Genomic DNA, 14,716 nt, shown 5'->3' on the forward strand with positions numbered 1-14,716 from the left:
TGGTGTCAGGGGGGACTCGCCTTTCTCAGAGGGGGTACAGACTCTTTTTTCACAAGCTAGTGGGGCTCACTGACAGAACTTTAAAGTAGACTTGAAGAGGGAGGGGGATAATACCAGGCTTGCCCGTGACACGCTGTGAGATGACACACCGAAGTTAGAGGGACAGGGTGCTAGCGGGGGCCCTCAGCCTGGTGCTCTGAGACCTGCTGGTTGCATTGCAGCACACTTGAAGTCTAATGGAGAAGAGCCAGGGGCTCCTGAGGTAATAGGGGCCATCAGGGAAACACCAGTGCAGCACCTCAACGGAATTAAGGGGTGTTCCTCTAAGAAGGCAACGCAGCTGACAGCCCAGCTGAAGTGCCTCTACGTGAGTGCACACAGCATGGGCAAAAAGCAGGAGGAGTTGGAAGCCACCGTGCTGCTAGAAAGCTATGACCTGATCGCCATTACTGAAACTTGATGGGACAAATCCCATGACTGGAGGGTGGCTATTGATGGCTACGGGCTGTTCAGAAGGCTGTTCAGGTGGGGAAGGAGGGGCGGAGATGTTGCCCTCTACGTCAAGAAATGGATAGAGTGTGAAGAGCTGTCTCTGAGGAACAGTCACGAGCAGGTTGAAAGCCTATGGGTAGGAATCGGAGACCTAGGCAACAAAGGGAACCTTGTGGCTGGTGTCTACTCCAGGCCGCCCAACCAAGGGGAGCCTACTGACGAAGCCTTCTTCCTCCTGGAGCTGGAGGCTTCCTTCTTCACGCTCGCAGGCTCTTGTCCTGCTGGGGGACTTCAACCACCCCAGCATCTGCTGGAAAAGTAGCCCAGTGAGCTGTAGGCAATCCAGGAGACTCCTGTAGTGTATCGAGGATAACTTCTGAAGCCAGGTAGTAGTCCTGCCTGAGGTGACGCAATACTGGACCTATTGGTCACCAACTCAAGTGAGCTCATCGGTGACGTCACGATTGGAGGCAGCCTAAGCTGCAGTGGTCATGCACTGGTGGAGTTTGCAGTCCTGAGGGATATGGGTCAGGCAAGGGGTAAAGTCAGGACCCCGAATTGTAGGGAAGCCGACTTGCAGCTCTTCAAGGGGTTAGTCAGTAGGACCCCCTGGGAAACTGCCCTCAGGGAGAAGGGAGCAGAACAGAGCTGGAAGATCTTTAAGGATGCTTTCTATAGAGTGCAAGAGCGCTCAGTCCGCAGGTGTAAAAAAGCAAGCAAGGAAGGGCAGATTCAAGCATGGCTGAGTCAAGACCTGCTGGTCAAACTAAAGGGCAAGAAGGAAATGCACAGGCAGTGGAAGCAGGGACAGGTATCCTGGGAAGAGTATACGGACGCTCCCTGGCTATGCAGGGATGGGGTCAGGAAGGCCAAGGCACGGATGGAGCTGAACTTGGCAAGGGATGCAAAGAATAATAAAAAGGGGTTCTACAGGTATGTCAGCCAGAAGAAGAAGGTCAAAGTGTAGCCCCTGTGATGAGCAAGACTGGCAAACTAGTAGCAACAGATGAGGAGAAGGCTGAGGTACTCGACAACATTTTTGCCTCAGTCTTCAATGGCAACCTCTCTTCCCATGCCTCTCAAGTGGATGGACTGCAAGGCAGGGACTGGGGGAGCAAAGTCCTTCCCACTGTAAGAGAAGATCAGGTTCATGACCACCTGAGGAACATGAGCATACATAAATTTATGGGACCTGACAAATGGCTGATGTAGTTGCCAAGCCACTTTCCATGATATTTGAAAAGTCATGGCATTCAGGTGAAGTCCCTGGTGACTGGAAAAAGGGAAACATTGCACCCATTTTTAAAAAAGGTAGGAAGGAGGACCCTGGGAACTACCAATCTGTCAGCCTCACCTCTGTGCCTGGGAAGATCATGGAGCAGGTCCTCCTGGAAGCTCTGCTAAAGCACATGGAGGGCAGGGAGGTGATTCGAGACAGCCAGCATGGCTTCACCAAGGGCAAGCTGTGTCTGACAACAAAGTGGCTTTCTATGATGGAGTGACTACATCAGTGGACAAGGGAAGAGCTATGGATGTCGTCTATCTGGACTTCTGTAAGCCTTTGACACGGTCCCCCACAACATCCTTCTCTCTAAATTGGAGAGCTATGGATTTGATGGGTGGAATGTTTGGTGGATGAGGAATTGGTTGGACAGTTGCATCCAGAGGGTAGTGGTCAATGGCTTAATGTCCAAATGGAGATTGGTGACAAGTGGTGTCTCTCAGGGATCCGTTGTGGGACCAGTACTATTTCATATCTTCATCAATGACTTCGACAGTGTGATTGAGTGCACCCTCAGCAAGTTTGCCAACGACCCCAAGTTGAGTGTTGTGGTCAACACACCTGAGGGACGGGATGCCATCCAGAGGGACCTGGACAGGCTTGAGAGGTGGGCCTGTGCGAACCTCATGAGGTTCCACAAGGCCAAATGCAGGGTCCTGCACCTGGATCAAGGCAACCCCCAGTATCAGTACAGGCTGGGGGATGAAGGGCTTGAGAGCAGCCCTGCTGAGAAGGATTTGGGGGTGCTGGCTGATGCAAAGCTCAACATGAGCCAACAATGTGTGCTCACAGCCCAGAAGGCCAACCGTATCCTGGGCTGCCTCAAAAGCAGTGTGGCCAGCAGGTCGAGGGAGGGGATTCTGCCCCTCTGCTCTGCTCTGGTGAGACCCCACCTGGAGTCCTGTCCCCAGCTCTGGAAGCCCTCAGCACAGGACAGACATGGACCTGTTGGAGCGAGTCCAGAGGAGGCCACAAAAATGATCTGAGGGCTGGAGCACTGCTCCTGTGACGAAAGGCTGAGAGAGTTGTGGCTGTTCTGCCTGGAAGAGAGAAGGCTCCAGGGAGACCTTAGAGCAGTCTTCCAGTACCTGAAGGGGGGCTATAAGAAAGCTGGAGAGGGACTACTTCAAATTGGAAGAGGGTAGATTTAGATCAGATATAAGGTAGAAATTCTTTATTATGAGGGTCGTGAGGCCCTGTAACAGGTTGCCCAGAGAAGCTGTTGCTGCCCCCTCCCTGCAGTGTTCAAGGCCAGGTTGGATGGGGCTTTGAACAACCTGGTGAAGCTGAAGATGTCCCTGCCCATGGCAGGGGAGTTGGAACTAGATCATCTTTAAGGTCCCTTTAACACCCAACTGTTCTATGATTCTGTGATACCACTACATCGAAAGTGTATCAAATATGAAAAAAGTGTACAGGAAAGTATATAGAAACCTACTTTTAAAATAATCTTGTGTTTGAGTAAAACCATCAATTAAAGGATTTAATAGTTGGACACCTCATTAGATTCTTGAAGAATAAACTAGCAGTCTCTGATTTCACCACAAGAAACAGAATAAACAAAAATTAAAGGTATGTTTGTGATTCAAAATTGTGAGTTTTTGAAATAAATTTAAAGTTGAAGGTAAAGCAGTGGAGAAAAAATATATGCTAGGTGATATACTACATAATTAGCATATTCTTGGTAGGAGAACATAGTCATATAGCTTTTGTAAATAGTTACCCTAGGATGTAAATTGTTACTAGGCATTGCTGAAGTTGATATTACTATTTAAAAATAGTTATTAGATTATGCTTTACAGTATATTAATACAGAATGCCTGAGAAGGATAGGGAGCCAAAAAGCATGAGATCATGAGAAGTAAAGCATAGCAGGGATCTTGCAGCCTTTTGGTGGAACAGTTCAGGAGACACAGGCTTTTCCCTCCCCTTATGTTCTTGTGATTGTAGGGAAAAGGGAAACCTGATTTTTAAACTGAATGGCATTTTTCTTTTCCTGCCCCTTGAGGACTGGTGTGCTCATGTGATAAAATATGTCTCCTTTTGTGAATAATTACTTTGATGTTAGATGGTTGAAACAGTATTGCACAATTAGTAGTATGATTATTGTGGAAAGCAGCTGCGGTTCTGAAAACCATGCCTATTTTTTCATCTGCAATCTAAGCTTATGTACAAAAGCTAAATATGGAGCAACAATTTCTATTTCTGATTGCAGAAACGGGTAGATTTTTTTTTATACCTCTAACACTTGGCATGCTCCTCCCCTCCAGAGCAGACATGTGTTTCTGTTAATAAAACAGAATAAAGATGTCGTGTTAGTCATCATCCTTGAAAATACAGCTAGTATAAAAGGCACTGCTCCTGGCTGGGATGCCTCTGATGCTTGGTAGATCCCCAGCAGTCAACAAGTGAAAGCAAGTGGCAAAGACATTGGTGCAAGGTGAATCAGGAATGGCTCACAGGAACTTGTGCGACCTTGTACAGTCGAGTGTTATGTGGCTAAGACTTTAAACAGACTGCACTTAACTTTAAATGATATTACAGGAAAGGGGAAATCTGTGAATAGGGTTCAAGGTCTTTACTTACAGCTGAGTGTGGAGGGGGCTGAGATGTGGGCTGCCTGTTCATTGGGGAAGTGGTACCTGAAGGCCTTAAACAACGTTTATCTGTAAAAGAGGAAGCAAAAGCAAGCCTGAGTAATTCAGTAATCCTGTGTTTTAAGAAGAGGAGGTTCAAATGTCCAAAATACGGTTTTCAGGTCAGATCTTGCCATTTTTATAGCATTTTGATTTTTTCCTTTTCAGAACTTAACGATTATTTTAGTAGCTGTATTGAGGACATAAGCATGACCCTGGTAATAGCTGTATGATTAACCTCCTCACTGTGGCTAAAAAAAAAGCCTTCATAATCTGGTACACAGTTAAGGCAGACGTTTGACCTAAACTGTGAATAGATTACTCAATTTGTTTTTCATTTAAACCTTTTTTCTTGGCAACACTGTTGTGTTGTTCTGGTTTTGTAAAGGGTGTGGGAGTGATTTACTCTCTAGAGAGGTTTTTAATTTTTACTTTAGCTTTTAATAAATACTGCACCCATGGCCATCTAAAAGAAACGTACAGGTTGTACACTAGCATGTGTTTTGGAGTCATTAATTTTATATCTCAAGGCCATTGTTATCTTTCTAGGTAAAGTGGCAAAATGGGACATTAGTATTGAGTTTTGCCTTTCTGAAATACATTTTCAGACCTTTGCTCACTCTTATGTCCTGCCACATTATAGTTACTATGCATAACATGCAGGCAACTTTCAGCTTTTTCTTTAATGTGTTTTCTCTGAAATCACAAAACAAAAATTGTGTCTTTTTAGTATCTTGGGACAGTGTTACATAAACCACAAAAGATGCTGCCAGTTGACTGAAAGTCTTTACTACTAAACAAGATAAAACAGTATTTGGAATTTACTTCCAATTTGCAAATAAAATGCACAAATGAGTCTTTGGAACATAATGAAGAATATCTGGATGTTCAGATTTTTTGTGATCTGCTCAAACACTGATAAATTTGCTCACATTAAAAGCCATCTGTTTGTTTAGACATGAAACTCCCACAAAAATCAGTAGAAAAAAAATCTTTGCTGACTTTGATGTGAACTGGAGCAAGCTTTCATACATATATTGATCCTGTATTTTCAGATATATTTGGTTTCTGGTTTCCATTCTTCCTTGTTTAGGATTTCCCCCCATTTTTTTAATGATTTAAAACCTCCACAGAGTGTTTATAATAGCTTTGAGCAGTGGATAGCTAGGATGATATTTCACTTCTGTAAACGGGATATTAATGGGCTATGTCTGTTTGGGCATTAAATATGACTTAGAATGGCTTTTGTAAACCAAAACTTGATTAATGCAGCTATCTTGCAAGGCTAAGAATGCCTGAGAAATACACTCAAAGGGATTTCTTATTATTGCTATTGAAAATGGTAGAGAACACCTTTAAAAAGAATACTACATTTCTTCATTTGCAAGTTGTGATCTGGAGGAAGGTTTCATGTGTTCTTTAATATGTTTTCCATCTTAAACATTTGTAGGCTTAAATAGCAGTGGGCTTTTCTGAAACTGTTATGGGTTTGACAGGTCAGTTTTTTGCACATTGTAGGTGGAATGGGATCACAGAATTACTTCCATGAAAGTAATATTAAAATTAAAAAAGCAACATGTCATTATTAATTTAATATAATCTAATGGAAATAAGGGTAGCTGTTGAATATGAAAAAAGTGCTTCTCTTCTTGTTGCCCAGTAGTGTTTTGTTTTTCAATTGAATGGTTTCATTTTAAAAAATATCTGGACTGAAAACCCCAAGTCTGTACTGTTCCTATTCACATCTAGGTTTGGCTCACTTTCCACAGACAGCAAAAGTTACCTGCGTATTCTGATTCTTGTAGAGGTTTGGCAGGAAGGATTCTCAAAGCATGGGTGGCCTCCAGAGTGGAAGAACATACAGTCTCATAATCACCTTCTTCCTCCTCAGATACCTTGGAGGAAGATTGTAAGTCACTCTTGCCCTTCATTATCAAATCTTTGTTCTGTAGAGAAGAGATACACCATGCAGTTCAAGATTAATTTCAGATTTGGAAATATTTCATTACCAGAACTAGACATTTTGATACACAGGAAGTTTTCTGATGGAAATTGAAGGGTTGGAAAGCAGTTGAGCGAGGGTTTTGAGGATCTAAATTTATTTGGATTCATAAAATAGCCATTTGGGAGACAGTTTAGGTCTCTCTCTGAATTTTTCCTGTCACCACTCTTGAAAATATGAGAGTGTTTAATTTTATGATCATTGGAGACATTTGAAACTGTGCCTTTCTTTATAATATTATCCATGTGATATTTGTATTGTACTGAATGTTTATATATGTTACTTGCAAGAATATGTTAACTAGCTCATCACAAATGTCACGCTTTAAAACAAAAACGTGTAATATTTTCGAGAATTTGTGCTAGCAAATGTGCAGTCCGAGTGAATGCGATAGCAAGTATGTATTGAAGAGGGGAGTCCACAGAAATGTGGTGCTGAGAATGACTCAGGATGTCTCTGGATGTGTCTATACACTTGTACTAGGTTTATTCAAGATGATTATTTTCTGGAGTCCTGCTCCACTCTTCATACTGACTGTTTACATGCTGGAAAGGAGGAGACATGCACAAACGGCGCAGAGCTGAGATTAGTGCTGAGTGAACTCAACTGAGGGCAGCCAATGTCTTTGTAAGTCATATTTTGCTACCAGAGACAGTATAGATGCATCCACGCACTTGGTCTTCCCTGATGTTTGTTTTAATCTCTTCTTGAACTCGCTAGTAGTGGGGAATCAATAGCTTCCTGAGGTGTCTTCTTCCACTAGTTAACTGTCCTTTCAGTTCATGCTTTTTCTCTTGAGTACTACAAATTAAACCAATTTGTTTTACCCTCCAAGGACAATAAAAGGAGTGATTACTATCCACTTTATTTCAACCTTTATTATGCTTAATGCCTATAATTGTATTCCATTTTAGTCTTCTCACTAAGCAAGTACAATTCTTTAAAGCTTTCCTGACTTGTCAACCAACTTAAAAGATTTTGAACCTTGTATCCCCAGTGTTGCTTTCCTGTGAACTCTCTCAGGGTTGTACACATCTTTATTACAACATCAAGCAGACTCCAAGAAGTGTTTTTGACTACATTTTAGAGTGAGGCTTATGTTTTTATGACAGTACATAAAAAAATACCACCACAGCCTAGACAGACCTTGGCAGGATAGCTGGGTAGCAGGCTCTTCTGCTGTGTAACTCTTTCCAGTTCAGTAGCAGACTACTGTCAGCTAGGCTGAGGGTGGATATTTTTTCAATCAGTTGTGCAAACCCTTCACACATTTTCATCTAGTCCAGGTTTCTGCTTATGAGACTGTCTTCTGGGAAGTGTCAAAGACCTAACAAAAATCAAGATATATCACATCTACTGTTTTCTTTCTCCCCATTATGGTCATATTTCTGCCAAAAAGGATATTACTTTCATTTGAGGAGCTGATGAGATGTTCTTCATATTCACATTAGCAATTTTTTTGATAATCAGACTTCTTATTTCCAAAAGATACTTTCAGACTGACTTTGTTTAGTCTCTTCAGGTATCCAGTGAACCATCAGGATTTGCTTTCTTTCTTGTAATAAATTGAGGTTACCACTGTTCTTTTCCATTGCTTCAGGAACTCAGGACTCCTTGGAGAGTTCTCAAAGGTAATCAATTAATGTCTCAGAAATTACTTCAAATACTTTCTTAAGTGCTTTAACATAAGTAAATATTCTCCTGGCTGTTCTTTCCCGGTTCCGCTCTGCGCTATTAGTGCTTTCTACTTGGTATTAATCTCATATAGCCTCTGATTGTAATTAACCTTTCTATGAAACCTGAAGCAGCCAAAGTACTGATTGCATCAACCTTCTTTAGTCATCCTTTACTTGTTCAGCTTGCTTGTTAAGTAATAGACCTGTGCTTTCTTTTCATCTTTCTCTGACTTGTAAGGTATTTGCAGTCTTTTCTTACACGCCTGAGCTGAAACTCAGACATGGCTTTCAGATACAAATGGGAAGATGTTGAAATGTGTACGGTTAGCTTTTCAGCTTTCATTTGCATTGGTTACATATTAAACCTCGAGGTTTATGATTTACATACTTGTTCAGCTTGACACCTGTTATTTTCACATGATCTTATGATAAAGGTGTATTTTAGATTTAGACCATAAATAGAGAATTGACTAGTGAGTCTCTTCTCTGATCTAGCTCCCACTAAAACAAAGTTCAAGTTCTCATATATACTTCAAAATTCTCACGCTTTATTTTGCATTAGCAAACAGTGAGGATTACATTTTCTGTTACCAGCGTTACAGCCAAGACGATATTAACACAGGAAGCGAAAGAAAAGTAAAATTTTAGGAAGAAAATGGTGATACTCACAAAATGATAGGTATTAGCAGGAACAGTTCTTCTGTTTTCTGTATGAAATGGAGAAAAAATGTCAGCAGGTGTGATTCTGTAGAAAATGATACAATAACAATAACTTATGTAAAGGAATAAAAATCAGACAACTGCACGATATTTTACAGATAATAAAACAAAGGAGATGAAGCAAACCCACCAATGAGTTTGTTGACCTATGCAATGCATGAGGAAGTAGCTGTGTGGAAGTGGGATTCACAACCACTAGCATGTCTAAGCCCGCCCACAGAAAATGCCCAGAGAAGTGTGTGTTTGAACTCCTCTCTCTCTTCTGAGATTTGCTGCTTGGTGCAGAACTGTAAGGTGTCACTCCGGTGAATTTGGGGTCCTGGTCTGGAAATCCTTCTTCTGAATAGAAACATGTCTTATTCCTTTAGTGGCAGAAGAAAATCTGACCTCCTGCTTTCAAGACTGAACTGGAAAATGAGTTGTGCTGATGTCTTTTCTGTAGTAGCACAGTACTTGCCCAGGGAATTGGAGTTCTGGTTTCAGCTTGAGAAGCTCCAAATTCACATTTCCCAAAACCGAAAACACTCCAGCTACCAGGCTATAAACTATTTGAGGTAGTGGCTGTCTGCCCGTAGATGTTGTCTCATGGTATAGCCAGGAGAGCATGAGTTAAAGGGCTAAAGCCAAAGGCTGGTGAGCAGGAGCGTGAGTTCACTTGAGAAGAGACTCCCAAGTTCTGCCCTTAATCTGATTTACACATTTAATCCCGTGACTTTAATGCAAACGGCACTGGTATGTCCTTGCCCAGAATGTGCTCTTGTTCTGGACTGTTGAAGCAGTCCTTGCTTAGGCTGCCTGTAGCCTCACAAATCCTATATCTGTGGCTACGTAATAGCCTGATTTCAAAAGGAGAGCATGGAAGTCCTTCTATTAAGCCTAACCTATGACATATAATTACAGCATGCTCTGATGCTTAGGAGAAAGGGAGAATTGTGGACTGAATCCCTTTTATGCCAAGGAGAGAGTTAAAGCAGACCCCCTACTTGCCCAGGTCTACCCTGTGCAAGTGTGTGAAGGATGGGCAGCATCCCACAGCCCTCCTTTCCAGCTGTGTTTCGAAAGAAGCCAGTCGTTACCGCAAACAGCCCCTTTTCATTTGTCACTGTTGTTCTTTTAAGGTCTGAATGCTGAATGAGCCTGGTATTGCAGAGTTTTGTGTACCCCAGCAGATGGCATTGGATGTTCATTTATTCAGTATACGTAGTACTTTTATCTCTGGTCAGAGGGTCATTTACGGTGGGGTGGAAGAGTTACTCATGCAAAGTAGTTGTCTGATTTTCTGTTTAGTTATGCTGGTGCAAATCAGAAGTAAACCCAGTTAAATCAATGATATTGCCGAGGAAAACTGATCCAGATGAGGATAATTAGGTAGTACCAATATGATAATGAAAAAAAGGCAGTCAGTGTCTTAAATTATAGCCTTTTTACTTCTGTTAATAAAAAAATGGTTATTCTATAATCGATCATAAGAATTGAGTAACGGTGGTAAACTTCGAAGCTGTTAGCCATGCATTTCATGGCTGAATGCTAAAAGAAGACTGACACAAGCCTTTGGGGTGATTTATTGCTATCCAACATCAGTTTACAATTTGATATCCAGGTTATTTTATAATCTTTTCTGTTATGCAGGAATCACCAGAGTTTGGAGGACCTCCAGCCCTCCCTCTCCTTTTCTTCTAACGTCTCCTTTGCACAGTGCGAGTGACGGGAGAGGCAGCGTTGCTGCTCTCCCACGGGCATTCCCTTTATATAAGGTGAATGCCCAAATATTTGCTCGGTGTTAGCTGAGGAGTGCAAACCAGCTAGAAACTGCTCCTCCTGTTATTTCGGGGGGACATTTTAGTAAAGAAAATGAATATTTCATTCTGTCAACTATGCTGAACGTTATCAGGCCTGCAGAATGAGAAGTGCTGCGTGCCATCCGGGTGGTGGAAGAGTGTTGACGAGGCTCACTGCTTGGGGGGAGACTATTTCTGCTATTTACTACATATATCACCCTGGAACATCCAATTTCCTGACTTCTGGTGCACTGGCTGTTGTACAGGAATGAAATAGGACAGAAACTTTGTGCCAGGTAGCTGCAATCAGCTGGATCTTCTGGTGTCAATATTTTTTCACTGCAAGCTAAAGATCTGCAGCTGGTAGGAGTCAGAGTCTTCTCAAGCTATAGGGACTGATCATATGTCATTCAGTCTGAAAAATTTTTGTTGCTTTGCTACATACTCTGTGAAACTAATAAATGGTGTATATCAGTTATAACAATAGTAAGGTGTTATATTTCTATGGCATATGCGTGGGTGAGTTCCTGTCAGTTGACGGAGAATGCCTGATGTCAAAGGACAAAAGGGAAAAATTAATTTCTCTTTAATTTGCAAGGAAATTACATTGTGTGCATTTTGTGGCAACCTTGCCTGCTTTTCACAGTGACCTAAAAAAAGTCAGTTCAAAAGGGTGGCCGGTTAGCAATTTGTACATGAAAACCCAACATCAGAAACATAGCCCTTCTCTAAATGAGAAAGCAGAAGGAAAATCTGTTCCCACTGGCTTCCGTTAGTCTATGAACGCACAGTGGTTTTTCAGTCACTGCGGTGTTTCAGCCACTGACAGAAAGCGATAAAGTATGTGGGTTGTATTTTAATAAACCTTGTGATCCTGACAGGGTGTCTCCTAACCACTTCAACAGAAAAAAATGAAGCTGGAAATGCTGCAAGGAAGAACCTGCATAGTTTTTGGGGTCACTTTTTCAGTCTGATCCAAAAGTACAGTGTAATAACTTGTCCTGTTAAGTATATGGGCATCTTCTTCTAGCCTCTAGAGGGGTTAGGCAAGACAGGCAGAACCTACTTGAATTACATAGGCTTGATTACAGGACCAAGCGAAAGTCTAGGCAGGCTTCGCTTCAGAGACTCTGAAAAAGGCATGTGAATAAATGCCAGGTGCGGTGAGCTGTTGTGATATGGCCAGCTATCCACAGAGACTAGAAGATTTTCAAGAAGATGACAGACAGCTGGGTTTTATTTTTCCAGAACTGTTTTTTTCAGCCCTAAATCTAAATCTTCTGTATTATGGATATTGAGTGCATTTAAGCAAACTTCACATAACACAATAAACATATGGTATACCAAATAAATTTATCTGGCTAGTTGTGCCTCTGTATAGTCAGATAATTTTACATACTTTGCATTAAATATCTCTTCGCTCAACTACAGGTTTGAAGTAGGATATCATTTTCCAAGGACTTAAGTAGGACCAGTGTTTTACTTAGAAAATCAATATGATTTAAACACATGCTTTCTGCTGACCATAATCTGTCATGGAATCAGATGTAGAGATCTTGTGTCATTGTCCTGTTGTTTTGGAACAGCAAACAGTAAAAAGAGGGAATCCTTCATGAGTGGAAGCAGAGGAAAGAGGAAATTTTCCTCAGATGCTTTCTAGAAGTCATCAGTCAGTGTACTGTTTTCAGTCTGCAACAAGAGGATGACTTATTAATGTCTTTTTGCAGTATATGATATCATGCTCAACATTTTTTGAGGCACTCAGGAAGTAAACATGTTTTTGCTTTCTTCATTAGTGGGTATCCAATTTCCATTTAGTGACTATCCATTTCTTTTCCTTTTTTCTTACAATTTGTTTTAATTTTTATGATCTTACAATGTTCTGGTCTGTCACGCCTTGCATCTTACAAACTATCACTGACTCTGAGTAACAAGTATGGTAAAAAGACATGCTATAGTACTTCCTTTTTCAGTACTCGCAGAATTTTACCTTTTGGATGTATATCCAGATTTGTTGCTGCACATATGTTTGGGCAAGATCTAAAGACGTTAAAAAAGAAAAAAAACAATCCACTTAAATATTAGAATTTGCCATTGTTCTATGAAACTTCTCAAAGAGTCTACCTTAACAGAATGAGTGAAAGCTGCAAGGCTAATAATTACATTTGAAAAATGATTTGGCAGATTTGGAAATTCAGCAGTCTTGCATCAAACCTTACATTTTTGTTCACTTACAGCTCCAAGTCTGGTGCAGTTACAGAGAGCTCTACTCATTTTGCAAACACTCATTTTAGACATAAATATTGTAAGAGCCTTACTGATGCTTTAGGATATTCAGTGTATTGTTCGAGGGATGAATTTGCTTAGGGAGATAGGAGCTAAGCCTCTCTTTTACCATGCAGCTGTGCCACTGCACATGGCTCTCTTCCTATACTGCCAGCCAGCAGAATAAGTATAACAATTTCCCCTAGTCCTGATGTGGTATTCTTCCATCCTGCTGTTGCTCTGCCGTAGGGAATATATGGGATACACTGAGTGTGGAAAAAACACATAAACAGGTCTTGACCTTCCTCTGGTGTCCTGGATGATGGTTCTCTTGCCATCACCCTCTTTACGCACTGGACCTTAGCTCTGTATCAGCCTGTCAAGCAATATTTATGGATCATTGCAGTAGTAGTACTTAGTATTCAGAAACAGCAACAAGAAATATTTGGCAATGAAGATGTGCCCAGGGATCACATTAGGACTGCATTAATGCACACTTCTTTTATCTGGTATCTAAGCATGCACCCTTGGAATTGCCCAAAGTTTGTGAAATACCAACACAAACCTTTCAACTGCTCCACTCTTAGAATTACAAGATAATTCAGGTTAGCAGCAGCTTTTGAACGAAGAGTGAAGCTGAGTGGTTTCCTGTTCAGTGAGCAGGCTGTAAACCACACCAGAGTCATCTGGTCTTTCGCTGTCTGCTGCTTAGAGCATGGACACATCAATAATAAAACTTTTATTGATGTTACTTATCAGTGCTTTAAAAAGTAATTTATTTACTTACTTATTTTTTGGCAAAGTTGTCTTCCTGCTGTTTGAATCTGCTGGGTGATGCACTACCGTTTTCATGTTAGCTCTCACAGAATTGAACAAAGTTTACTGTTAGCAAGCGGCAGTAAGTGGGGAAAAAATGTGAGTGCGAGCAAAGTTGAAAATCAAATCTGCAAATCTGAGAAACATGTATATGTAAATGTTTCCCTTTTCTCTACCTCAAACATTTCAATTCTCTGAATATTTTGCTGTTGATTTTCTTGCTATTTTCAAATATTTGGAATAAAGAACAATGGTTTCCTGCTGAGAGAATGAAAAGCTGGAAACTGAATTCCTGCATCCAGTGTTTTGGTTTCTTTAGAGTAGGGTACTTATTAAACTCTTGTACAACTGAATAGGTATTAAAATGAAGGGGCACCTATCCAAGATCTCTATTGCTAGTAAAATACTTGCTAAACACCAGCAATGTAGCTGTTAAAGCAACAGAGATAAGTTCTCTTGGCCTCTACTTCTGGTTGCTCTTGAACTGTGCTTAGAGCTCCTTAATTTTACTCTAAAATAATACAGTAAAATAATACTGATGTGTAAATCTTTGAAACAAACACTGAGATGATTTCATCTTTTACTCTTTGACTACCAGAGACTTCAGTGTTTGCAGCAAGAGTTAGGATTATCTCACCAAATAATTCCTACAGATTGTAAAGATGGCCGTGTTCTCTTGAACAATGTTACATGGACTAGTCCTGCCCAAATTCCTTTAAATTCATAGATCCTATAATCAGTGTTGCCAAATCAAGTTTCACTTTTTCTTTAGAAACATGCCCCAAATCCTATTTAAAAAGCAACGCCCCTCCCCCCCCTTAATCAATATTTGAATATGGACATTGATAATTAATTTTTCTAACTATCAGTGTGGAAAGACTAAAGGGCACAAATGCAAAGAAGAATGAGAAAATACGATTTTATTTTCATCTGTGGAGTTAGGACGAGATGTATGCTTGAACAGTTGCTCTAACTATAGAGAATTTTGGTTAAATGGTTAAATCTATACTGCTGAGTTATCTCTCTGGAACATCAGGAATACAAACAAG

The 14,716-nt window shown here is 41.0% G+C and overlaps 1 protein-coding gene across 1 annotated transcript in view; it reads right to left on the reverse strand.

The window, feature by feature from the left end:
- The window catches only part of CLNK (cytokine dependent hematopoietic cell linker), a 40,009-nt gene extending 26,306 nt beyond the window's left edge, over positions 1-13,703 (reverse strand). The window contains exons 1-6 of the mRNA XM_075422082.1: positions 13,639-13,703; positions 12,577-12,626; positions 8,758-8,795; positions 6,194-6,356; positions 4,361-4,440; positions 4,014-4,059 (exon numbers count right to left, since the gene is read on the reverse strand). Coding sequence (XP_075278197.1) covers positions 4,014-4,059; positions 4,361-4,440; positions 6,194-6,356; positions 8,758-8,795; positions 12,577-12,626; positions 13,639-13,703 — 442 coding nt within the window. The remainder of the gene's footprint in view (positions 1-4,013; positions 4,060-4,360; positions 4,441-6,193; positions 6,357-8,757; positions 8,796-12,576; positions 12,627-13,638) is intronic.
- Positions 13,704-14,716: the final 1,013 nt, after the last annotated feature.

The sequence above is a fragment of the Opisthocomus hoazin genome, chromosome 5 (genome assembly GCF_030867145.1).
Source record: "Opisthocomus hoazin isolate bOpiHoa1 chromosome 5, bOpiHoa1.hap1, whole genome shotgun sequence".
Classification (NCBI taxonomy): Eukaryota; Metazoa; Chordata; class Aves; order Opisthocomiformes; family Opisthocomidae; genus Opisthocomus; species Opisthocomus hoazin.